The following is a 26,332-nucleotide window of genomic DNA, read 5'->3' as shown; positions in this document are numbered from 1 at the left end:
TCTCTACATTTCTAATTGGAGGCAGGAAATGTTTATTCAAGTTTGATTGGGTGGGCCTTTGCTGCGTCTCTGGGAACAGTTTAAACAAACTATTTCAGCATCCTGTTTAAATTCGCTTTCAGGGAGAGAGGACAAGGCAAGGCGGGCCTAGCTCTCTTATGTAAGATATTCTCAGCTCAGCCTGTAAAAGAAGCCTCTGACTATGACTTTACATCAAAAATTTGAGCTGTTTTATCAAGACCGATCGTGTTATCTGGCCATGCAAGAAAGAAAGGGATTGTTCCAGTGACCACAGTTGTATAAAGTACATAACACTCCACATAATGCAGTGAGGCCAGGGCAGGACCTGCCTCTGACAAGGAGGAAATGTGTGAAATCAGACAAAGAGACAGAGCAGGAGGAGCAGGACCTTTACTTAAACCAAACCAATATGCACCAAACTACCACACACAAAGGGCCATGTTGGGCATTAAAGCTAAACTTAATCAGTAGACTAAAATCAGATAATCAACAAACCGAACACAAACATTTACTTGGAAACTTCCACCTTTAGTTCCCAAGTTTAAGGCACAGTCCCAAATCAGTTTTAACCCTGTCGCAAACAGACCAGAGTGGGGTTGTCTGTTGGTTGTGGGATGCACTGCCATTCAATGCACTAACAAAAGCTTTTTCGAAGGCAAGCCATGAATATAAACATTCTGAGTTCCCTAAAGAACCTTATTTCATTCTTCTTTCACCCTTTAAGGAAAAATGGTCCTGACGTGTGTTTACATAACTTTTCAGTCATTAAGATTAGATTAGCCAATCATAGATTTAAATACACCATCCAGCATATCCAGTCCAAAAACAAACACCCCAAAAAACAATGTTATTTAACACAGCTGCTAAATAGGGCGGCACTGTGGCGCAACAGGTAGTGTCGCAGTCACACAGCTCCAGGGATTTGGGTTTGGGGGTACGAGTCCTGCTCCAGGTGACTGTCTGTGAGGAGTTTTGTGTGTTCTCCCTGTGTCTGTGTGGGTTTCCTCCGGGTGACTGTCTGTGAGGAGTGTTGTGTGTTCTCCCCGTGTCTGCATGGGTTTCCTCCGGGTGACTGTCTGTGAGGAGTGTGGTGTGTTCTCCCTGTGTCTGTGTGGGTTTCCTTTGGGTGCTCTGGTTTCGCCCATGGTCCAAAAACACACGTTAGTAGGTGGATTCACGACTCAAAAGTGTGTGAATGAATGTATGAGTGTGTGTCGTCCTGTGAAGGACTGGTGTCCCCTCCAGGGTGTGACCTTGTGCCCAGTGATTCCGGGTAGGCTCTGGTCCCACCGTGACCCTGAACTGGATAAGTGGTTACAGACAATTAAAGGATGAATAGCTGCTAAAAATGACAAAGCTCTTTAAGGGCAGTGATAATAAGGTCAAGGTCAACTGAGAAATGCCTTGAATGTATTTAACAGCTGGACAACAATATGCATATCCAGTAAAAACATAAAATAAAATCACTTATTACCATCTGACAAAATGATTATAGACCTGTACATATAGAATGTAGAGGCATCCACTGAATTGTGTCAGTTCATAAATTAGTCTTCTCTTTGGATTATTATTATTATTATTATTATTGGGTGGCATGTAGTGTCACTGTCACACAGCTCCAGGGTTTGTGGGTTCAGGCCCTACATCTGGTGACTGTCTGTGAGAAGTTTGGTGTGTTTTTCTTGTGTCTGCATTGGTTTCATCTGGATGCTCCAGTTCCCTTCCACAATAGATGATTTGGCCATGCAAAAGTGTATTTTGACGTGACTGACTGTGTGAGTGTGTGGTGCCCTGTGATGGATAGACGCCTGTCCAGTGTGTGTTCCTGCCTTGCACCCAGTGATTCTGGGTAGGCTGCAGGCCCATCGTAATCCTGAACCTGATAAGTGGTTACAGGCAATGAATGAATGATTGAATAAATGAATCTCTAATTAGTGTATAGCCTATGGTCCTACCAAGATATAAAGCCAGGAATCATATTGGGACCTTTATTTTTGCAGTTGCTCTAAACTGTCATTTTTGATTTATAGCTTGTTAATTCCCAATTTAGAGAGAATGTGGTACAATCTATAAACTTTATAAGAAGCTGTATTCTGAAAAGCGTTCTCTCTCTGTTATTAGCACTTTCAGCATGATCCATTCGTTTCAGCAGGGAATGTCAGGTCTGTCTGAAATTCATGTAAGTTTCAGATTAAAATCTCTCTGGAGTATAGTGAAATTTCCAATACATTTTTTATACCAATATTTTTGGGTGCTTGTTTTTTTTGTGGGTGATTTAGTTATATTTCCCAACTTAAAACTTTAGAGAGTAGCGTTGATGAAAAATGAACTCTCGCAAATGGAGACTGATATATAAAAACAGTTAATTTTTCAGTTCTGTATGGATTGGCCCATTCATATGCAATTCTGGCCAGAACTTCAAACGGAAATCTCACTGGCTGTTCATTAAATCACCAGCCTCAGAGCAGCTGATTTCAAGATCAAGTTCAGGAATTTCAGCTTTAGTGACAGCTAGATTCTGCAGAGGTTTTGAGGTCCAATACTACTCAGATCCGTCAGTGGAATTGGAAAATGAGAAGGAATATGGCATCATACCTGAATTGAAACTGATCTGTGTTGCAGCCAATCAGAAAGAAAATGTCACCACACGGCAAGATGTGAATCTGTGGTACATTGGTACCAAAGATTCACTGCAGTGGAGTTTATCATGTTGCGCAGGAGATCATCTCTTCTTAAAACAATCTTATGAAATGCTGAGCCGATCTTGTGCTAAGACATTCAAGCTACACTTTTTGTCCAAATGTTCGTAGACACCCTTTGTTTTTAGTGATTTCTGGAACTACAAGTATGCATTGTGGACAGACATGAAATTGTGCCTTCATTTCTATTGAAAAGCATGAAACAAAATGGGACACCAAAGCATGTGGCTCTGCAACAGTGGAATTGCATTCTCTGGAGTGAAGGCACATTGTTCATTACCTTTGGAATGAGTTGTTGTGGTGTTTTTGATCCAGAACGAATCATACAAAATCAGTATCTGATTTCAGTTATGTTCTTGTGGCTGAATGCCATGATTTCCTCACAGAAATGTCCTAAAATCTTGTCTAAAGCCTTCACAGTAAACATAAGCGGTTACTGCAGCAATGGGAATGAACTACCTAATATTAGCCTTCATGTCACAAGAAACATTGGGCAGATAAGCGTCCATGTAATGTATTTTACACTAGAGGCATTTAAAGAGGCTGCCGAAGACTTTGAGAAGGAGTTATAAGAAGTGAGCAGAATTCACTTTTGATTTAGAAAGCAATTCATATGAGCCCTGTGTCACTCAGCAGCATGCCACAGAGGCTTAATGTATTGTTAGAAGTTTTGAGAACACATGTTCTGCCTCCTGGCTAAATATGAAATATTTTAATGTTCAGCCTAATATCTTCTTCCATACATGTCTTTATGATTTTTAGACATGATTAAATTATTATATGGCTTCATGCCATCTCCCAAATAATGGGTTTATGAGGGGTACTATTATGAAATGTTTAATAGCATTTGGCTTACATTCTTAAACTTACTGATACAATTAATCATAATATGTGTGTTTTTTCTTTGTCAGAAGAGCTTCTCTGAGAGGAGTGGATTAATGATTATAGGCATTTTTATTATACACTTCAAAAAGGTGCCATAATGCATTCAAAATACAATACTACAGGATAACTGCTTTTGACTTTCTTTTAAATGAGCCATGTTTGTAGCATATGAACATAAAGAACCTTTGAAAGTTTAAAGAACTTTCACATATTTGTATTATTCTAGTGAGACATGGAACCTGGTATAGACGTTTTACATTACATGGGTTTCCTTTTAAGTGTTTAACGTGATTTTTGTTTCACACTCAAAAATCTCTTTATTGTATCTGTTTCTACAGTGATTAATTAAAGGTTTTGGGTTTTTTTATGAGGAGGTTCAAGCTTCCATTTATTTTTTGTGAATGAAATGAAAGTATAGAGGACTATTAAAGCTGTCATAAGCTTCTTTCAACATAAATATTAAAAACAAATATTCTACTACCAAGTATAAAGCCAGGTGAGAGCTGCTAAGATTGTAGGAGAATATCTAGTGTGTAGAAATGTAGAAGACTTTACCGAAAACATGCCATTTTACTACTTCCCTAGTTTTAATGGTGCAAATACAGAGTGGTAGGTGATGGATTTGGCTCTGCTGGGGCAAACCTTTTTTTCATTATGGCACTATTAACTAAATGCAAGAAGTAAAAAATATATTCTAATGCTATATAATCTTATAGGGAAACATATACAGATGTTTGAAATGCTGTGTCATTCAAAATATTTGTCTCTAAGGCTTGTGTGATTATTTTAACCTTAACCTGTTAGAAAATGTTTTCTATTTTCTGTGTGGAACAGTGATCCTTGTCATTCTTGCTTAGAACGTGTTTGAGTTAAATCCACATTATTTGAGCAATTATTCTGTGTGTTGGCTTAGATCCTCTTGGTGTTTTCTTACAGCTTTTTTCTTGCCTTTCACTCCCCAGGATCGCCTGTTCTTTGTGATGGAGTATGTGAATGGAGGGGACCTGATGTTCCAGATCCAGCGCTCACGCAAATTCGATGAAGCCCGTTCCCGTTTTTATGCTGCTGAAGTCACCTCCGCTCTCATGTTCCTCCACCAGAATGGGGTCATTTATAGGTAAGGTACCACGTGGCCAATGGCATGTGCGTGAAGAAAAACAGACCCAAATACTGCATTGTATTGTGCTGCAAATCTGCAGTGTGTCTCTAAAACCCAAAAAACATTTTATGTTTTAATTCTTTCTTTGCAATCTAGAGACATAGCATCATTGTACAGCACTGTCAACCGGACAAAGTGCGAAAACCACACAGACTTTTCAACCAAAACACCATTGTAATAGATCACAAACATATTCTAATATTAGTTAATAACATTTTGGAGCCAAATGTGAGGAGCAGTCGAAGTCCTATCATATTTGGTAGAATTACGTGACAACAGCATGTTGTCACGCAATCTTATGCAGCCAAGATCCAGTGTAAATCAAGTGGGGTTCACTTCTTGTTAACTGGGTCAAAGTTGGCGCTCTGTGTTGGGTGGATATTTAGCCTGGTGTTGGGGGCATTTATGGGCCTTGTTTACCTCAAGTTGTTTACTTGGAGGAGCCATGTCCATCAGATGATTTATTCGTTCCAGGGGAGTTTGTTTATGCCCTGGTTTGTGTGCCATTAAGCACACACAACACGCCGTGCTTAGGGACTTGAGGCTGGCATTCCTTCAGCCAATTTTGCTCCACTATTTAGTAAAGTCTGGGGTTTATTCTCTTTAGTTCTGCAATATTTCTGACATTCAAATATTTGTACAGATGCTCATCGCACGTTAATTTTTTCGAAATTGCTTTTATCTATTGCTTCTATTCCTTGATTGCCTAATATGTAAGTTGGCTCATCAGATGCATCTAAAAATCTTTACATCTCTGTAATCCCTCAGACTGTGTAAAGATAAAATCAACTTGACCTGTGAAAAGTTTTGACCCACTGAATATCATATGTAGTGAATTAAAGCTGAAATAAACCAATTATTGATTGAAATCAATCATTTTAAAATGATCTCTGATGTAAACAAAATAGTTTCCTATTGATTTACCAGAATAAATATATGAATATATGAACCATAAGGAGTTGTGAAAAATTGAGTTTGAATGTCTTTACCCTACATATGCAGATATGTTTAAAAATTTGTCCTCAATACAGACAAGTTGCTATCTCTAAAATATTGTAGTATTTGGATTCTAATCTTAGTAAATTAGCCTCGTGTGTATTGGTTGAAGTATTTTTTCTGATAAAGTGCACTAAGTGCCGTCAATATTTTTTCACGCTCTTCCCAACATGCTTAGAGTAGAATTACAGATGACTAATCCAGCTAACAAATTTCAATTTTGGCAAACGTCAAGCTGGGTGATTTAGAATGAGGGAGAGAGAACTAGGAATGGTGTTCTGCTGTACTGAGTTATCAAATGATTTTACGAACTTTGAGCCAGTCTACCCACTGGGCCACTTAGACGGTTTTGTTTTAGGCAAACTTTTATTCAAGTACGTAGTTCCTCATACTGCACTGCTACATTTAAATAAACAGTTATGTTCTCTTGCGCTCATAGTATTTAACTGCTTTTTAGTGTATAACCTCACAGCACCCTGACAACAGAGGAAGGCATTAGAAAACCCTATTACATGGCAGCCTATTTTTAACTAAACAACAATCCTTTTAGTGTAGTCGAAGTACTGATGCTATCACAGTATACTCTGAAACGATTGTGAGGACATTTATCATGATAGTTAATATACATTGATGCACCTTTTATCAAAACTGTCCCATCACTGCTCAGTCCATTAGATTCCTCTCTGTTAACACACAGGGTACAGGTCATGTCCCCATCCCTAGGGGCTAAGAATGGCCCCAGTAACCTCTCAGCTCTGCTGCCCAGCCATTCTCCGCCTGCTCTTAATGCTCTTTTGGGGCCTGAACAGGAAGAATCTCATTTGGAGTTGAATGTTGTTGTATTGAATTAAACCCACCTCCTCCCTGGCTTTCCTGAATGCAGACCTTGCAGAGAGAGAAGGGTAATGATGGTTTTTAAGAAACTGGAGCAGAAGGTTTAGTGCCGATAATTGCTGAGTTTATTAGTTTTGAGAGAATATTTATATTTGAGAGAATAGAATTACAGTTGTCTCATTGTCTGGTCGTGGAGCTTCTACATAACTCTTTCCTCTGCCTGCTCTGATTAGGGTTTGGTACATTCTGTTCTGCTTCTCTAGTCACTTTTAGTAGAGTGTAGTCATGCAAGATTAGGACTGTTGTATACTGGACTACTTTGCACTGAATGAATGACTGAGTTCCATGAGTTTTTAAAATGAAATGTAATATTAAATTCTAAAATCTGTCAGGAGTTTAATAGAAATTTTAATTCCATAAGCCCTTGGCTATACTCATTCTTAATATATTAAAATATTTAAAAACACTTTCTTATAGGTCGCCATAAGCTTACATGACACCTAGGTTAGATTTGTAAAATATATATTACGATATAAATATAGTAACATACTTTAGATATGTAAGAAGTTTAAACAGTTTTTACAACAATTACAGCTTGATTTAGGTTCCTCCTTAGAATGTGTGAGAAATGCCTTTTGGTTTGGTATAAACATTGTTTATGTAGGCTTATATGGTAGCAATTTTATCTATAATAAAGTGTTCTCAAGCATTCTAAGATTCTGTAAGTTATCTTTATACAGTATTTGCATTTTAATACATTTAAGACCGAAGTGTAGCCCTAATATAAAACCTGTTTAATTCATCTATTCTTTTAAAATTTTTAACACTCAGCAACTGGGTCTGAACCCTTAAGATGAATCATAATCATGTTTTTTTTCTGAATCAGGCATATTCCGTTTTAGCTGGATAAGCAGGGGTTATATGATGGTGATTCTGACAACACTGTCATTGTCTGATTCAGAATACTCATTCAGACAATATCCACTCAGTACATACAGACACTGTGCTGTTTAGTCTGCAGCTAAAGAGAGAGATCTGATTCACTTTGTTCCAAATGGGAGTCATGAAAATGTCCTTCAGCTAACTCCATGGTCCCAGCTGGACAAACTAAAATAGAGTGCTGCTGAATAGTCTATGTTAAATTGATGCCCAATCAGGAAAAAATGTATTGATCCTCATTAATGTCTCAGGAGATTTTAGTGAAATAGAAAAAGAGGCATGAGATACTTAAATGTTCATTCATTGTCTGTAAGAGGATTGCAGTGAGGGGGGCGCAAGATAGGAACACACCCTGCAGGGGGCACCCGTCCTTCACAGGGCGACACCCACTCACTCAAACCCATGGACACTCTTGGATCCCCAATCCACCTACCAGTGTGTGTTTTTGGATATTGGGAGGAAACCGGAGAAAACCCACGCAGACACAGAGAACACACCACACTCCTCACAGATAGTCACCCGGAGGAAACACACACAGACACAGGGAGAACACACCACACTCCTCACCCGGAGGAAACTCACACAGACACAGCGAGAACACACCACACTCCTCACAGACATTCACCCAGAGGAAACTCACGCAGACAGGGAGAGAACACACCACACTTCTCACAGACAGTCACCCGGAGGAAACCCACGCAGACACGGGGAGAACACACCATGCTCCTCACAGACAGTCACCCGAAGCGGGATTTGAACCAACAACCTCCAGGTCCCTGGAGCTGTGTGGCTGCGCCACAGTGCCGCCCTGCTTAGATGTTATAAGTGTTATTTACAACCTCCTTAATCTTTGGATGAGAAATGGATGAGAAAAGTTCTTGTCTTTAGTTCAGTTGCAGATAAACATAAGGGTTATTATCTTTAATCTGAGCCCTTTCTTGAGACCTCCACTAAATATCAGGAGGAGAAATATCTCAAAAGCAGAAGAAAGCTAACATTTGTTTTGCTTTTTTCATTTGATCTTTGATCTATATAATATCAATTATACTTATAGCTGTTCTGTTTCTGCATCATTTTCCTGTTAACTGAATTTTCAATGATAATTCTACACAATTATCAGCAATTATTCCCTCTTGATCTAACCACATTCTCCCCAGATGAACGATGCAAGCTCTATTCTCGACTGTTACTGTTTGGAAGATAGCCATCTGGCTGAATGAACACACACCTCATGACCTTATGAGCCTTCATTTACTGTAAGGGTCATTGCCTTAACGTTTGACCAGTGAATGGAAACTGGACAGGATGTGATCCAACCAGTATGAATGGCTCATTGTGTGTTATGAGAATAACACACATAAACACAAACACATCTATTCATACCCTATTGCTGTAATGTGGTTCCAGGATTGATCCCTCTCTGTGGGAATGTAACACACCTTAAGAACTGAGCATGCTGGGAGGTCGGGTAATTAGAGGGCCTCTCTAATCGCCCTCAGCTTCTCTGAGCTCTCATTTGTTGGGGTAAACAGAGAAAACAAATTAAGCCCTCACTGGATTTTGGCAACAGTGATTGGGACACACCTTGAGGACACTTTATATATCTCATCTCATGTAAATAATTTATGAATAAGATTAAGATTGATTTAAGATTAAGGTTTTTAAAAAGATTCTGAATGTTAGTAGAAAAGTTTGATGATTTTTTAAAAATAATTCTAATAATAATTCCCCTCCTTTACCCAAATGTAGTGGAGGCATCAACGAATGTTTGTTTTTGGATTTACACCAGAGATACAAGGTTAATTTTGTACAGTGCAAAATCATAGATCACTCTCTGTTTATTTGATTTCCTGGCAAAATTTTCAAAAGTGAAGTTAAAAAATATGTTGAAACCTACCGTGCAAATGGGACCTGCTAAAAGTATCAATAACTCACACCATCAGATAAACAGTACTTAAAGCTTTCATCATTCAGAAATGGGGGAAATAGTTCCACATTTGTTTCGGATCTGAAAAATCTGCAAAGGAGTTTCAGCCTACTTTTCAGCAGAAAGAAATGTCTGAAATAATGGACCCTTTAACAAAGGCAAAGGTAGACACTCTCAACACCCACATACACACACAAAAATGGGGCTCTAAATTATTCTGAATCTTATACATAGCTACTTAATGAGCCATTTAACTAGAAATTACTTAAATTATCACTTACAATGTGCATACAAATTAGCATGGTGTAAAAAAAAATATTTGTACACACTTCCTCAATCTATCATGTGGTACTAATAATATGAATTAGAGTTGCCAGTATATTACGTGGCTGACAATTGGTACTCGTTTACTTTGAGGCATATTTATTCAGTGTTTCACTAGATATAAAATGTATATTACATGGCTGAGGTTTTGCAAGCTGTCTGTGCCACTGAATCCATATGTTAACAGTAATTAATTTTGATCATTAAAATGGAATAATTTGTATATATACTGTTGTTACATAAAATATTGGACAGTGAGCAGAAATAGACCATTTATTTAAGCTCCAGTACAAAGCTAAAGAAGCAAAGTTATTTTCTTTGTCTTAGATAACATATGTTCATCTCTACCTATGATTTTAATGTGTGATTCTCAAATATCTCTTACTGTGTGCTTGAAAAAAAGCAAATAGAAACCAGAACAGCTTATGTGGTGGAACAGCATATTTGCTTCATATGAACTCATCCTACCTTGCTTTAACCTCACTGACACCACACACTCACCTTGAAAAAAAAAAAAAAAGATCGACAAAACAGTCTCTACTGTCGCAATGTAACATTCTCCTCCCCCTCAAAGACAGACGGGACAGTGGCAGTCTAAAGAGTTTCAGAAAGCATGTACAAGCTTGCGGAACTGGAGACTGGCAGCAGCCTGTATACCTGGGCATTCAGAGTATTTAAAGAAAGAGAGAGAAAAAGAAAATAAAAAAGAGCAAGCAGGGGCATAAACAAGCCTTCTTTCCTTTCAATCACCCCATCCCTCTCTATCCACGCAATCATCTTTCGTGCTATTGTGACTTGCAAGAGTTGCTCTTGACAGGACATCCTGTAGGCACAGGTCATCAAGTGTGTAGAGGCGCTGTTTGTTACACTTAGAAAACACTTTCATTGTCACCATCATGATAAAGGCTTACATTACCAAATAGCATAATTTTGCGAGATAAAAATGATTTTAATACGTTCTGCTCCTCAATTGTTTTGAATTCTATAGCTGTCAAATTTTCAGACTTAATTAAAATGAGTCAAATCAGTCTCTGAGCTCTTCTTTTGAAACATTTAAACAGTCCTCTGAAATTATTCTTGTGAATATTAACACTCACACCACAAGTCACACTACAAAAGTTTCTCTTCTAATGACTAAATTCAGCAACCTCAGATTGTACTCATTGCAGACACTTGTAAAACCTTCTTGAAATGAAAAGAGAAATTTCTCAGACATCTACCCTGTAGGACTAGAGGGTGTAATGCCCAAATCATTAGGATGTGGATCCACAGAAGTGTATTCTGAGTGTGTTATTGAGGGTTTCAGATCTAATCTTCTGACATCAATACCTGGCTTTATTAATTTTCTCATTAATGACGGTGGTAAGATTTTCAAATAAATGTTCACATATCGAGTTGGAAATCTAGTTGTCTTTCTTAAGAAGGAACAAACACTTTAATAATATGTTTGATTGTAATAATAACATTTTGATCAAAGTATGTACACATGCTTTTATATATAAATATGTACAGTTTGAGGGTTAATTCCTGGAACAGAAATTTGAATGAGTACAGACTGTGTTTCTGTATAAAATATGCCAGATAGCTACACTTGCATGTATTTGTACCTAATTACTGGTGATGTCTATTCTAGCTAACATAAACTTTAGCGCATAGAGCCAGTCTAATGCCATTAAATCAGATGGAAGTACAATAAAATCACAGAATTCAGCACGGATGTAAATCTTGAGTATGATCCAGTGATTATTGTAGGGCTGGATTAGCTGGAGTCATCTGTAATGGAAATTTTACTAGTGTATTGCAGCCATATTGAATGTTGGTTTTAGTGGTTTTTCTGTTTGTGGAAACGTGCACATTTACTCTGTAAACAATGAATGAGTTTTCCTGTATGTGCAATGTCATGGCCTATAGAAATGCTAACTTGAATATTATCTGAGACCCTGGTATATTTAGAAAAAGTCATGTGGTGCACTCCAGGGAATGTAAAGTGATAAACCTCAGCCTCCACAATGTGTAGGTTGCAGCTGAATGTTGTGCATGTCCGTGTTGTCCTGCAGGAGGAGTATGAGTTGTATTAGTTGTGTTGGTTTCTGTGGATGTAATGAAAAAATGAAACACAGGAAATGCTCTCTCTTGTGCCTAATTTTCTCTCTCTCTCTCTCTCTCTCCACTCCTCCATTTTTCATACATTTCCAGGTGTTTTTCTAAATGTTTTATTGATGGTCTAAAGGTAATGCTGCAAAGTTCAGCAATTAAGCTTAATTTTATTGCCAATATCCGAGCTTCCAGGCTTTGCGCAGTCTGTGGTATTTCAAACTTTGTTCCATTGTCTAAAATGACAAAGCTGGAAAGAAAGTACAAAGGGAAATGTTTGGTGCTCTCACACTTTCGGTGGAAGAGATTGAGAAAGAAATGCCTTTTATGGTTTAAGCCAAATCAACAAGTAGTGCTAAACAGACAAATTTAAGTCTCTTCCTTAGGAAGGAATGCTTGAGCGACGTGACTAAGAGGGGTTGGAGATAGGAGGCAGTATGGGGGAGAAAAAGAGAGAGGGAGAGATTTTGATACGGAGAATCCAGTGGAACATCCTGCATGGCAGTAGAACATAAGGGCTGAATACAATACGGAGTACTGGGTCACGTCTTCAGAAATTTCACTGTGTCTCTGCATCCGTTTGCCTGCGTGTGCCAGTTTGCAGGCCGTTTTTACACGTCCGTTTCCTTCCAGTCAATTCAACCTTAGCAGTTATACTCATGCTCATTGTGAACTGTTTAGGTTAGTTTTTAGTTTTTTATCATGTTCTATGTGTAAAATATTCATGCTGAAAATGTTTCCCTTCTCCTTTAAAGTTGTTACCAACAGTGCCAACAGGCTTTTCTCCCACATTCATTTCTTCTCCAACTGTATTTAGAATGTTTTTCCCATGTGAATCAATGAATATAGCAGACAAATGCAATAAAAAGCATGATGAAGAACAAGCTTCATCCTGAACATGCATTTCATCAAGTTGCCTTTTTTTGTAGAGCTAAAATGGAACAGTTGCATAAGGAGCTCCAACACACACACACACCCACGCATCCACACTCTCTCTTTTCAGTAGGTTGAGTTTGCGAAAAACACCTTTGACTGAATGACATTTTGTGATGTTGACATTCTTCTTGCAATCAACCATCAAGCTCTGGCCCAACCAGTTTCATCCCTGCTCTCAACTTCTTTCATCAGAGCCACCTTATCGCCAGGCCTTCTTTCTCTCTCTCTCTCTCTCTCTCTCTCTCTCTCTCTCTCTCTCTCTCTCTCTCTCTCTCTCTCTCTCTCTCCCCTCTCTCTCTTTGTCTCTCTGTCTCGTACTCTCTCTCTCTCTCGCTCTCTCTCTCCCACCCAGGCTGTCCACATACACATTACACATGTTAAGTCTTCTTTCAGTAGCCTTGTCTTTTCTAGAATCTAGCTTAGAGGTGTGTGTTCTATAGTGTGGTTAGAATGACTGTTAAGGATTGTGGTCTAGAAACATGATTAAAACTCCGGTCTAGATTTGTTTTTAGATTTGTGGTCTACCAAAACCAATTTGCGCTTGTAATTGCATATGGGCTTCAGAATAGTTAGGACAAGTCTAGAAATGTCATCAATTTAAAAAAAATCAAAAATTTAAAGTGTCAATTAAAGCAAGGTGTATACTGCTTACAAAAAGTACTTTCATATTGTCTCACTAACTTCTCATATAGGAAACTATCTGAATTTCATGACTCATCTCATGTAATTGACAAGAAAACAACAACAACAACAAAAAAAAACACCTAGCTATATTTTTTCCTGTAATGGAATGTACTAAGAGCTGGAGTGTTGACACTGTTAGACAGTAAGTCCCATCCCACACAGAAGCTGCTTGGCCTCAGAGGCCAAGTGTGACCCAGCACTCTTCCTGCTGTGGGCTGTTTACACTATTGGAACTTGCTGGTGTAAAGCATTCACAGATACTTCACAGTGTTCCTGTGTCACTCTGAACTTCCTTATGATAGATGATGGCTGCCTCATGCTTTCTCCTTCTCTCACCCCCCAACCCCCCTGTTCTCTTTTTTCAGAGACCTCAAACTGGATAACATCCTTTTAGACGCAGAGGGCCACTGTAAGCTGGCTGACTTTGGCATGTGCAAAGAGGGCATTCTGGACGGCATCACTACCACCACGTTCTGCGGCACACCTGACTATATCGCACCTGAGGTTCAACACCCTGCATCATGAACATTTTTCTATGCACATTATTTGTGGCAAGCACTTGGGAATCACTTGTGACATGAATTACAGAGAAAACTGCTTGAGCCACTTGTGTGAATGCCCTTCCCTGTTAATGAGACATAAATGTGAACAGGTCTTACTCATATCCACCATCTTCTTAAAGAAAAAACATTTTACATTTCAGTGCTTGTCTGTATTGATTATGCAAACGTTATCAACAGTGGGTGTGCCTTAAAGCACCTTAAATCTATTTGAGGTCATAAACACTACTCCTTAGGAAATAAGACTTTAGATAAATTCCAGAAACATGCCCTGAAAGCATTTGACCAACTTCAGATTTTCCCATGGGTACTCTTTGAGTATGCTGATGAGTCATGGTTCAAAAGGGTCTGCCAGATCACTGACTTTTCTCTGGAACATGCACTAAAACATGCAATTTAGAGTAATCACAGCTGGTTTGTCGTAAACACAATATCAGTCCAAATAATCACCGTTATGATTTTGTTCATGATTGTGCACTCCAAATCAAGCCCAGTACTTAGAATAGATACAGGTTTTGGTTGAAGAGCTCTTCAGGTTTCATTGTATGTTTAAATTCTCTCTCACGCATGTTTAATTTCTATCTCACACACCACACTGTAAACCGTAAACCAGTGATCCAAAATAGCAGCGTTTTAAATAATCATTTTTACAATCCTTGTAATAGATCACATGTCAACATTACTGAAGTGGAACTTAATAATATTTACTCAACTGTGTGTTTCTTTCACATGCATAATTTCATCTATACACATATGTTTGTTCTGGATAGCAGGCAGCACCCATGAAAATAAACTCGATTGTCACATTTTTTTCTTTTTGCCCAACTGCTGTGAACCCTTTCCAGTACTATTTCCTTTATTCTAGCACATGAAGAACTTCTGAGAAGTTAAATTAAGTGTATCATTAATATCGGAAGCTGTTCAGGGTGGTCATTTTCTTGCACTGTTGAGTTGATAACCGCTGGTCTACGTCATAATCTAGGTTTCAATTTTAATGTTTGTGTTCTATTTGAGACCAAATGAATTTGTTTAAAAACACAAGTGATGTCTCTTGTTTAAAAAAAATAATACACTTATTCACAAGGACATTCTGTGATTAATCTTCATTATTTGCAATTTAAAATGCTTGTATTTCTTTATTTATTTGGAAGGGAATTAAAACAAATAAATGTATACTGTGGTATGCATTTGTTTAGAAAAAACAAATGTTTAGAAAAAAACTGTCCTTTTTACTTTATTACAACTTTGAAAAACGTTTTTTATGTAATTTGGGTTAGGATCTCTCCATTCGTTGAATACATGTTAAAGGGAGAGTGTTAACATCAAACGCAGTGAAGCTCGGATGCGAGAATTAATTGATAAAATTGCTCACAGATCAAACAATAAAATATCTTCTATTCCAACCTTAACAACTTTATAAGAGATATGAGTGGTGGATTATACTTGAGTGGTGGATAAATGTGTAGATTAAGCAGAACACGAGAAAAGAAAAACAAGTGTGGGGGGGGGTTAAGGTTGAAAGCTTGTTTTGAGATTTAATCCATATTTCAGCATAAAAATAACATCCTACCTACTGAATTCAGCAGGAGCAACGGTGTGTTTATATCTCCTAATGAAGCCCCTAATATATCACTAGACTCTGTAAATGAGTGTTGCCAAATTTGGTACATTTATTTTTATTTTATTTATTAAATGTACATTTATTAAAGTTTCTTGGTTAATATCATGTGTTAACGCGTTAATGTTGACAACACTACAAATACCCCTGTGTTTTGTCCTGTTTTACAAAACAAAGCTTGCCGTATGTTTTACTTAGATACAGTAAACCAATACTGATGACACAATCTGTTTTACACTTTGCAGAAATGAGAATGTATACATTGTTTCACCATTCTTTTCGTTGTGAGTGCAGAAGTTCTTTGCACCAGATAATAATTGTATCTGTTTTTGTCACTCACAGATCCTGCAGGAGCTGGAGTATGGGCCATCGGTGGACTGGTGGGCTTTAGGTGTGTTAATGTACGAGATGATGGCAGGACAGCCACCATTTGAGGCTGATAATGAAGACGACCTGTTTGAGTCTATTCTCCATGATGACGTGCTTTATCCAGTGTGGCTCAGCAAAGAAGCTGTCAGCATCCTCAAAGCAGTGAGTAGATTCAGCCATCATTCAGAAACCTACTTTTCATCCCTCCTCTAAACGCATCTCATTTTTACTTGATCACTGGCTCTCTGTGCCTTAAATATATGGTTCATTGAAGCTTAGCTCATGTGCAACACTAAAGAAATAACGTCTGCCACTTACTACCTTTTCCTGAACATATTATTTAAATGCATTTATATATTCACATGCCATATTAAATAATATTCTCTTGGGACAGGAGAGTGCACGTCTTATATCTAATGAAAAAGGGATGAAAGACATGGCAAAAATCCTCACACTGTCGATAGGTTGGATATATTTCGTACCAAGTTAACGTTCAGTTCTTAAAGTTGATGTGTTGGAAGAATGGGCTAGCCCCTGACTGGCCAGAGTGACCAGTGGAACGGTGGAAGAAGACGGCCTGGCCTGATGAATCTTGTTTTCTTTTATAACCGATAGAAGTAGTGTGTTGTGAATTATTTTTTTTTACATGTACTGCCTACACATTGTTGTAGACAAAGGGCATGGCTTCTTTGCAGTGGCTTCTTTCAGGGGCATAATATATCCTACCACCCTGCATAAATTGTTCAGAAATTGTCTGAGGAACAAAGAGTTCAAGGTGTTGATAACACCCAGGGGCCAAATAACAATAATAAATAATAATAAAGAGATCCTTCACAATAAATATCTTGATAGATCAGAGCTGTTTTGGCAGTATGAGATGGACCAAGACAACATTAATCATGTGCTTTTTGGGTGGCTCTGTGGCACACAACAGGTAGTGTCACTGTCACAAAGCTGCGTGGTCCTGGGGTCCTGGGAATGTGGGATCACCGGGTGACTGTCTGTGAGGAGTTCTCTCTGTGTCTGTGTAGGTTTCCTTCAGGTGTTCCGGTTTCCTCCCACACTCCGTAAAAAACACATGTTGGTAGGTGGACTGACTACTCAAAAGTGTCCATAGGTGTGAGTGAGTGTATTGTCTGTGGCGGACTGGCACCCCTGCCAGGGTGTGTTCCTGCCTTCTACCCAGTGATTCTGGGTTGGCTCTGGGCCCACCACAACCCTGAATTGGGTAAGCAGTTAATCTGTATATCTGTAACCGCTTATCCAGTTCAGGGTCACGGTGGGTCCAGAGCCTACCTGGAATCATTGGGCGCAAGGCAGGAATACACCCTGGAGGGGGCGCCAGTCCTTCACAGGGCAACACAGACATACACACACATTCACTCACACCTACGGACAATTTTGAGTCGCCTCTCCACCTACCAACATGTGTTTTTGGACTGTGGGACGAAACCGGAGCACCCGGAGGAAACCCACACGGACACGGGGAGAACACACAACCTCCAGGTCCCTGGAGCTGTGTGATTGCGACACTACCTGCTGCGCCACCATGCCACCCATCAATCAATTAATGTTTTTTAATTATATGGCTGGAGATTGTACATGATTAAGTGTTCTGATTAAATGAGAGGTTTGGCAAGAGTTCAGAATGCTATAGTGGAATTAAGAAAGTAAAAGGAAAGTAAAGTGATAAAAGTAAGAATGAGAGAGAGCAGGGCTGGATGAAGTGACACTTCTTGTGGGAAAAGAACAGTGTGTGTTCCCTCCCGAGGATTGCCTTGAGTAATCTCAAAGAGCTGATTTCAGGGAAGACGGTCCAACATTCTCTCTTTATTTGTAGTGATGAGTGGTGTGTATGTGTGTTCCTGCTTATGTGCATGGTGTAATAAAGTATTTAGTTAATGTGTGATCTTCATCCCTGGAACCATTGCTCATATCTGTATTTGTTTGTTCATGTCAGTGTATGAGTGTAAATGTTTGCTTGTGTTTGATAGCTTTGCGAGGTGTGTTTTTCTTGCTTTTTTCCATCACATGTCCCAGATTTACTTAGGCCTGTTTGTGGGAACGACTGTGTGTTTGTCTTGGACCGAGTCATGTCACACTGTGATCTGTCTCACTGGCACTTTGGTCACATGACCTGTGGTCACTCAGGGTCATCCTTCCGCTGGACAAAATGTTACATCACTCCTCTGACAGTGAACAGCAGAATCGTATTCCTCCCCCATCATCTGACCCCACCACTACCTTCTATCCATTTGACATAAATACCTTATGTGTTAGCATTGTTTACAGTGGTTGGACTGCAACTAACAATCTATATGAAGAGCTATGTGTATCTACTGGAAAATTGCCCCCCTTTTCTAACCTTAATCTTTTCTCTTCTCTGCCTCCTCCTCTAGTTCATGACGAAGAATCCCAATAAGCGGCTTGGCTGTGTGGTGTCCCAGGGGCTGGAGGCAGCCATTAAAGAGCATCCATTCTTTAAAGAGATTGATTGGACACTGCTGGAACAGAGGAAAATTAAGCCACCTTTCAAACCACGTATAGTGAGTACTTGCTATTACTCCTTGATGGTGTGTGTGTGTGTATAGATGCATAAACTCTATTTTCTACATGAGAACCAATTAACTTCTACATGGAAATTATATATATACAATATATACAGACCCTAGTCCACATTTACTGTTTATGTGCTTAATTTAATATAGACACAAAAACATGTTGTTATATTTGCATAGGCCAAATTTTATGTTGTATTTTATTTTAACTCAGTAAATAAACTATAATTGTGCGTTACTATGTGCAAAAATGTGTTTTCTATAATGCATGTGTACTTATTTACACTTAAATTGTGGGTTGAGTACGATACAGAGCACTGAGTCACGTCTTCAGAATAAAGCGTTATTTGTCCATGGGTGTCCAAAATTTGCATACACTTGTATTCACAAATACTGCATTCTTGAAAACTAACCTTCCTAAATGGCTATTCATTTGGACGTGTGGCAAAATCAAAAACTCATATCAAATTTTAACTTTTAAAGTGTCTTCACACATTTTCACAGATGATCATTTGAAAGATCCTTTTATGATGCAAAGTCAACCTCATGCACAAAGAAAATTAGACAAACACTTGACTGCTTTTGTCTGCTTCATATTAAACTTCTGCTCACGCAACTGATTCATTCATTTTTGACAGATGTGGGCAAGTTCCAAATACAACAGCTGTAACCTGAGACATGAATGGTTTCTACTGTTTTCTGGAACTCAATTTGAATGTATGAAAGCGCACATTCTGCATTGTGGTGTTAGATAAAACACTTCTTGTAAGTACTTAACCCTAAGAATGTTTTACCGGGTAATTTCATGCAAGATCAGCTCTGAACATCCAATCACAGCAGGTCCTTAGGTTGTGGAAATTAGCCTTACCAAAGGATCAGATATTGGAAATCCGTTGAATATATTGCTTGAATGGTGCCAATACCAATCTTTTCATTTCTAGAATGTGTGCATGTGTGTATGGCTTACCACAGTATTTACAGTTTAACCACAGGTCCAAACTCAAGCGTCTAAAACGTTGTAACTGGGGAGTTGGCAGTAGCTTGATTTCAGGCCAAGTTCTTCTTATGTGTTAGTGTAGCCCTCAGGCTCTTGGCAGCAGAGCCAGTGAAATAGCTCATACACCCTCCACTTTTCAGCACATTGTCGTGAGTGCAGCACGGCTTTCACCCAGGCTAGCTGCTGCTCCTAGTGTGAGGAATGCTTGTCATGGTGTGTAAAGCAGTCCTTGTCTCTTGCCTCAACTCTCACTTCAGTTCCAATGGCCTTACAGTAGCTTCTGAAGCCACTAAAGAGGGGAAAATGTTAGAAATAGAGAGAGAACAACTAGAAATAAGCCTGTACCAGGGCTTCCCATTCCTATTCTAAAATACCTGGAGAGTATCTTAGTTTGGGCAACATATTTTTTAAACACATTTCTAGAAATTAATCATGGTATTAATCATTTTCAGATGTGACAAAAAATTATTGTAAACAAAATAACAGATACAGACCACTTGTCTGTAAATATCACATGCACACAACAATAGTAGCAAGCTGACTTGATGTCTTCCCATTATGCAATGTATTAATTTATTTGTAGCAATAAAAAAATAAAACTGCATTTAAACTGCAGATATTTATTAAAGATAAATAATGGCACGGTGGTGTCAGCAGGTAGTGTCGCAGTCACACAGCTCCAGGGACCTGAAGATTGTGGTTTCGAGTCCCTCTCCGGGTGACTATCTGGGAGGAGTTTGTTGTGTTCTCACCGTGTCAGCGTGGGTTTCCTCCCATGGTCCAAAAACACACGTTGGATTGGTGACTCAAAAGTGTTCATAGGTTTGAGTGAATGTGTGTGTGTGTGTTGCCCTGTGAAGGACTGGCGCCCCCTCCAGGGTGTATTCCCACCTTGCGCCCAATGATTCCAGGTAGGTTCTGGACCCACCGCGACCCTGAACTGGATAAGGGTTACAGATAATGAATGAATGAATGAATTGTACACTGGAGTCAAAACTTTGTAGACAGCCCTTACAATGAAATGATACTCTACACATCACCATGCTCTATACCAACCATCAGCTAGCGGTAGAAACCTTCCATCGCTGGGCTTTGTTCTTTGGAGTAACGTCACTCAATACAGTTTCTATGGGATGTGTTTTATTGGCATTTATGATCCAGAATTAATCAATCTCACTAATGCTCTTGTGGCTGAAGACCATCAGGTTTCAGACGTTTAGAAATTGTGCAGGTGCCCCCAAACCTTTGGCTATATGATGTATGTAAGACTGCACTAAAGGTGGTACCTCTTGTTTTGCTGGTTTATTTGGCATTTTTGCCACTCACCTACATGTTCAGTCTTAGAAGAATGGAGACTGACACATGCTTTCTTTCAAAGTTCATAAATCCAGTTGTCACCTCTGTTCTATAAAGTGACCACACAGCTCACCAGATCAGTTTTGACCAACAACAGTTACTTAGATTGGCTCATGCCTTGCTGTGTCTGTGGAAAGACAAGAGCAAAAACCTTTGTAACTAACAGAGCCAGGCTTTTTAACTTTTTTGACTATTGATCACAGATGGAAGGTGGAATTTCTGGGATGTGAACTTTGGTGAACTTTTATATTAACCTCAAAGGCAAAATCTTCAAAATTTTTCTGAGACAAATGTTAAGGAAAATAAAATTCATATGGAAGACTTGTTGATTCTAAAATACATAATAACAAAGGCATTATACCAAACAGGTGCAGGGTGTTGCTATATTTTTTAACACAAAGTCATAGCTCATTCCTATGTTTCAAAAGCATAACCAATTTATTATTATTATTATTATTTATTCTTTTATTTTATGCTATTTTTTACATAACAAATCGTCCAAATAAGTGATAACAGAATTACTTGACCTCTGGTTGTGTTACTGACACTGGTGCCTTCTTCTAAATATATATCACTTAAGAATAGTTAGTAGTAGTTCTGTTATTTTCAAGGGGAGCACTTTTACTTTGTCAAATGTTTAGTAAAAATCAAGCAGCACCCAATTGTTTCTATTTATGTACCATACTTTAAATTTATTTCTGACTTGGAAGATGAGGTTTCCATTTTTTTCCTTGACAATGTGTAAATATTTTGAAAATTTGAAAATTTTGATTTCAGTTACAAGTGTTTTTTTAAACCCAACACTTATTAAGAAATGTCTGGTTACGAGTGAAGATAACAATTTAAGTTTGTAATGTTAATGTCAATATTCAAAATTATAAAATTACAGTTTATGCCACATCCAAAGACAGCGTGCTTATGTCTTTCTAATGTACTGCTGAGGACAGAAATATTAATTATTTTTATTTTTTATATTAATATATTGATAAACAATTTTTTTTTATCTATAAACCAAATATCTTTTATTTATTGCACCATTTTGACCTTCTCTCTATATTCTTCCTTCCTGCAAACAGAAAACCAAGCGGGACGTCAATAACTTTGATCAAGACTTCACTCGCGAGGAACCCGTTTTAACACCTGTGGATGAGGCCATCATCAAGCAGATCAACCAAGATGAGTTTAAAGGCTTCTCCTACTTCGGTGAAGAAACTCTGTCCTAGAACCACAAACTTGCATCTCCTGCACTCCACTCCCACTGCTACACACCTGTGACCCTTCACCCTTAAAAACAGCATTTACACTGAGGGTTGGAATATCTAATTAAAGGCTGTCCATGCAGTCTGTTTATTTTCATTCACTGATTCTAAGCTTTTTATTTTGAACAACAGAGTGGAAAATCTTTCAGCTCAGCATTCTCATCCACACGCACACACATGTACACATAAACAAACACAGTGATGGAAATAGTTATTCAAACAGGGACCCTGTTACAGAGAGAAAATCTACTTGAATAATAATGACAATAATGCCATTATTTATTAGTTTTACTCATGTCAGTATGTAGATGAGCACTTTGTAAAAAAGTTTTTTTTTTTTAACCTGTTGGTTCGTTTTCTGTCTCTCTAGCACTTCGTCAGTAGAAACATCTGAGTGAGTTATTGAGAGTCAGCTTTGAATTAGTATGTTCAAAATGTGGTCTATTTAAAGGGACACACTCACCAGAATTTTGGAATTTGAAACATTCCTACATCTATTATGAACATGCTTCCCCAGTTCCCAGAGTAGTGGTGCCATAGTATGTAGTTTAGGATTCCTTATTTAATGTCTAGGAAACATTTCTGATGTTGTAGGTTGAAGGCTGACAGAACAGTGCTTTTAGGTAAATACATAGATGTGGACTATTGGGATTTGCAATGCAGAATGAAGCTAAGAAAGTCAAATATCACATCTGTTGTAATTAGCCTACATCAGTGGCTCTGCCAGTAATCAAGATTTCTTTGTTGCACTGGAGATGTAAGGTGACTCTGCTGAATTTTTGCTCCTTGGCTCAGTGTTTTCTCCCTGCAGTGCAAGCTGGGCATTGTACTCAGAGAACATTGATTAATTAAAACACAGAAGGGAAGCATAACTTAAAATTCTCTCAAACCTGTGGAGCTAAGGGATGCTAGGCTGCAATACAGAATGTTTAAAAAAACACCTAAACAACATATTAGGCTCTAGTTTAATGTCTGCCCATTTGAAATTCTGTCATTCAACAAGGTAAAAACGTGAATCATATATAAGATATATTCAAGTAGAGTGAATAAAACTGCACGTGATCCGTGCCTTTCCATCACTGTGCACACATACATGTACACGTAAAAATGGTTTCCAGTACCCTTTTTCCTTCTCCACTGCTGTAGAGTCTGAGACTGTAAACTACTCCATACTGTAAACATTAGCAACAGTAGCCCCCCTTTTGGCCCTTTCTCTACTGGAAAGCAAAAACCAAAAGCAGAAAACCAATGATTGTATTGAAAGTGTGCAGATTTTTAAGCTGTAACTGAGGAATCCAAAGGAGAGTGGCAGCTGGAGCTTCATTCTCTGAGAGGAGCGAATCAATCAGGACCTGTCAGTGGGGCAATGTTGGATGAACTGCCTTTCATCTGGATGACCACATCTTTTCCCTTAGAAACAACAATGTTGTCTTCAACCCTAGAGACATATCAAAGTGTTATTGACAAATGAACATGTGTGAGCGTGCAAGATTCGCACAGTCTCTTGACTATGTTAAATCTATTTTTATTTTTATTGTTACTGGATTGTCTCATTGCTGAGCTGCTGATCTTTCCTGCAACACAGTGAGACGGAGGACTGAGTGAGAAGATACAGCAGCCCATATTCTTGTCTGATTCTGTGTATAGAACATGTCCTGTATATTAGCCTGTGAACTCTTTTGGTAATAGAGGTCTCATCCATTGCATGGTCATGCAAACAATAATATTTGTGTATTTACTAGACAATGAGAAAAAGTTACAGTGTCCATGTGCAATATGCTGTTTTTGAGTGTATCGTTTGCTTTGTTGTTTTCCTCTCCCTTTTTGCTAATATGCCAGTTACTAGATTTTCCTTTTACCATTTTTAGAATTGTTCCAGGTCCTTTGTTTCAACCCTGTCTCTTCACACCCCTGAAGACTTGAGGATACACCCCAGTTTTGTTTTTATTTTCACGTATCTTTACATTCTTGAAAGCTTATTTTACCCCACTATAAGCCTGTGAAGAGTGACTGAGCTTTCTCTTTGGTGTGCATCTAAATAATACTTAGTACATTTCAAAGGAATTATTTAGTGGATAATCTAAATATTTTCCACTTATCCTACATGTATCTGATTACCCAAGCCATATTTAGTGTCTAAATATTGCATATTTAGCCTAGTGCTGGAGCAAAAGTGCTAACGTTACTAACAAACACTGAAGTTAAGGATCTTCCAGATCTCCCCTAGTGCCACTATGGACTACAGTAATTTTTGTGGTTTCTTTTCAGTTATAGTGGTTCATGTAACATTTTCAACCTAAAAGCAAAATCAAAAATGAAATCTAGTGTATGCTAATGATGGTGAAGCTTTGTACATTTTATAACTCTAAGCCACTTTGGCTAGACTGCTGGACCTTAATAAAGTAGGCTGAGGGAAGTTGTGGCTGTATTTAGGGAAAATAATGAGGTGACTGTTGACTTCATTGTTTTCATTAGTAACATTAGCCTTATAGCTATGTTGTTGAATTATAAAAGCTAAGTTTAGAGACCAAATAAATCTCAGCTGGAAAATTCTGGAAATTGGATTTTTTACCAAAAAATTCCTTTAATTGCTGTAAGACCAAAAGCCTTGATGTTTTGTTCTTGACTAGACTGTGTGTGTGTGTGTGTGTGTGTGTGATATATATATATATATATATATATATATATTTTAGTCTTTGCCTTGTTTTGCTGCTTCCAGTGCACTCCTATCAAAAATGAGCTGGCCTCGCTGTTGTCTTCATGTCACATTCAGAATGGACTCCAGCTCACTACTTCACCAGAGCTTTTGCGTAGTTTCACCCAATTTTTTTAATCGAAATATCTTGCTACGAAGGTATCACATTTGGGTTGTAAACTTTCATCTGTTCAAGCAGAAAATAAATAAACACCTGTCTGAAAAAGTATATTTTAGGAAAATACTATTCTGTTTTGTGTTTGGCTGAGTGTTGTGTGTACATCACAGAGGTACATTGCAAATTAATGTAAGTTATATGTATATCACTGTAAGTATCATTTACACATGTAAGTATTTCCATTCATTGTTTCGTGTCATGAAGCTTTGTCTATATATTTTTGCAGTCGTCATTTGTTTGTTTGTTTCTGCCCATTCATCAACATCATGTCATTGTACACATTTTACTGTGTGCCAAATGTACTGTACTCAAAAGGATGTGAATGTGAATGTGGATTGTTTGTTTTGAAGCCTATTAAACAAGATGGTGGCAAAATAACAGCCAATGTTCCAGTTGAGGTTTCAAGTCTAGTGGGTTAAGTTCTGAGGCAAGATATTATACCCCCTTTTTCCAAATGGTAACACAGTCCTCTGGGATCTTAATAAAACCTCTGTGATATGCTTTGGTCAAAATATCACCAGGGGAACAATACAGCACTCTTCTGCATCTGTCTAAACTGCTCTGTTTAGAATGCCCAATTTCTTCTGCTGTTCCTTTAAATGAAATGAGACAAATTTCGGTTCAGTGTGAAAGCCCAGGAGTGAGGAGCAGAAGCCCTGGTTTTCAGACATTTTTCCCATGTTCCCTTTGATCTAATGCTCTTCATATTGGATCAGTACACTAATTACTTTACATTTGTTGTGTTTATTTAACCCCACATACTGGGGTTAAATAAACTGGAGGTAAAACAAGGATGCAAGACAATTCTAAAGTGTCTGCACTATACATTAAGAACTCACATTATCCCATGTTGTCTGACTTAGACAGCCCACAAAAAACTGCTTTTTTTTCTGTTTTCTTTCATTGTGTGGGTTTGTAGTGCCAGATTCCCAAAGGATCCCTTTTATCACCATCATCATCATCTCCTTATTCTCTTAATCCATTTCAAGGTCACCATACTTCAGACCTGTACAGCACTTATCAAGGATAACATCCTATTTCTGTATCAGTAATACCACACTACCTTCCCCATGTTTCACAGGTGGCACTTGACCAGATCCAAAAGGACTAACATTTTAATTCAAACCACCATTCAGTCTTACTTTCATCTAATTAGAAAATGTAATCCTAAGATTCATCAGACGTCTTTCATATTTTTTTTTCAAAGCTTAACCTTGGAAGTAAATCTTGAGCTATTGTATATA

General features: G+C 38.2%; 1 protein-coding gene across 2 annotated transcripts in view; it reads left to right on the top strand.

Moving 5' to 3' along the window:
* The window catches only part of prkceb (protein kinase C, epsilon b), a 121,797-nt gene extending 96,335 nt beyond the window's left edge, over positions 1-25,462 (top strand). For both annotated transcript variants that reach the window (XM_066678348.1, XM_066678347.1), the window contains exons 11-15: positions 4,568-4,722; positions 13,864-14,002; positions 16,019-16,207; positions 18,445-18,591; positions 22,033-25,462. In XM_066678348.1, the coding sequence (XP_066534445.1) occupies positions 4,568-4,722; positions 13,864-14,002; positions 16,019-16,207; positions 18,445-18,591; positions 22,033-22,179 (777 nt within the window). In that variant the 3' untranslated portion in view covers positions 22,180-25,462. The remainder of the gene's footprint in view (positions 1-4,567; positions 4,723-13,863; positions 14,003-16,018; positions 16,208-18,444; positions 18,592-22,032) is intronic.
* Positions 25,463-26,332: the final 870 nt, after the last annotated feature.

Source organism: Hoplias malabaricus, chromosome 8 (assembly GCF_029633855.1).
Source record: "Hoplias malabaricus isolate fHopMal1 chromosome 8, fHopMal1.hap1, whole genome shotgun sequence".
NCBI classification, from domain to species: domain Eukaryota; kingdom Metazoa; phylum Chordata; class Actinopteri; order Characiformes; family Erythrinidae; genus Hoplias; species Hoplias malabaricus.
The sequence above is the reverse complement of the archived record's forward strand: the minus strand, read 5'-3'. Positions and strand labels throughout refer to the sequence as shown.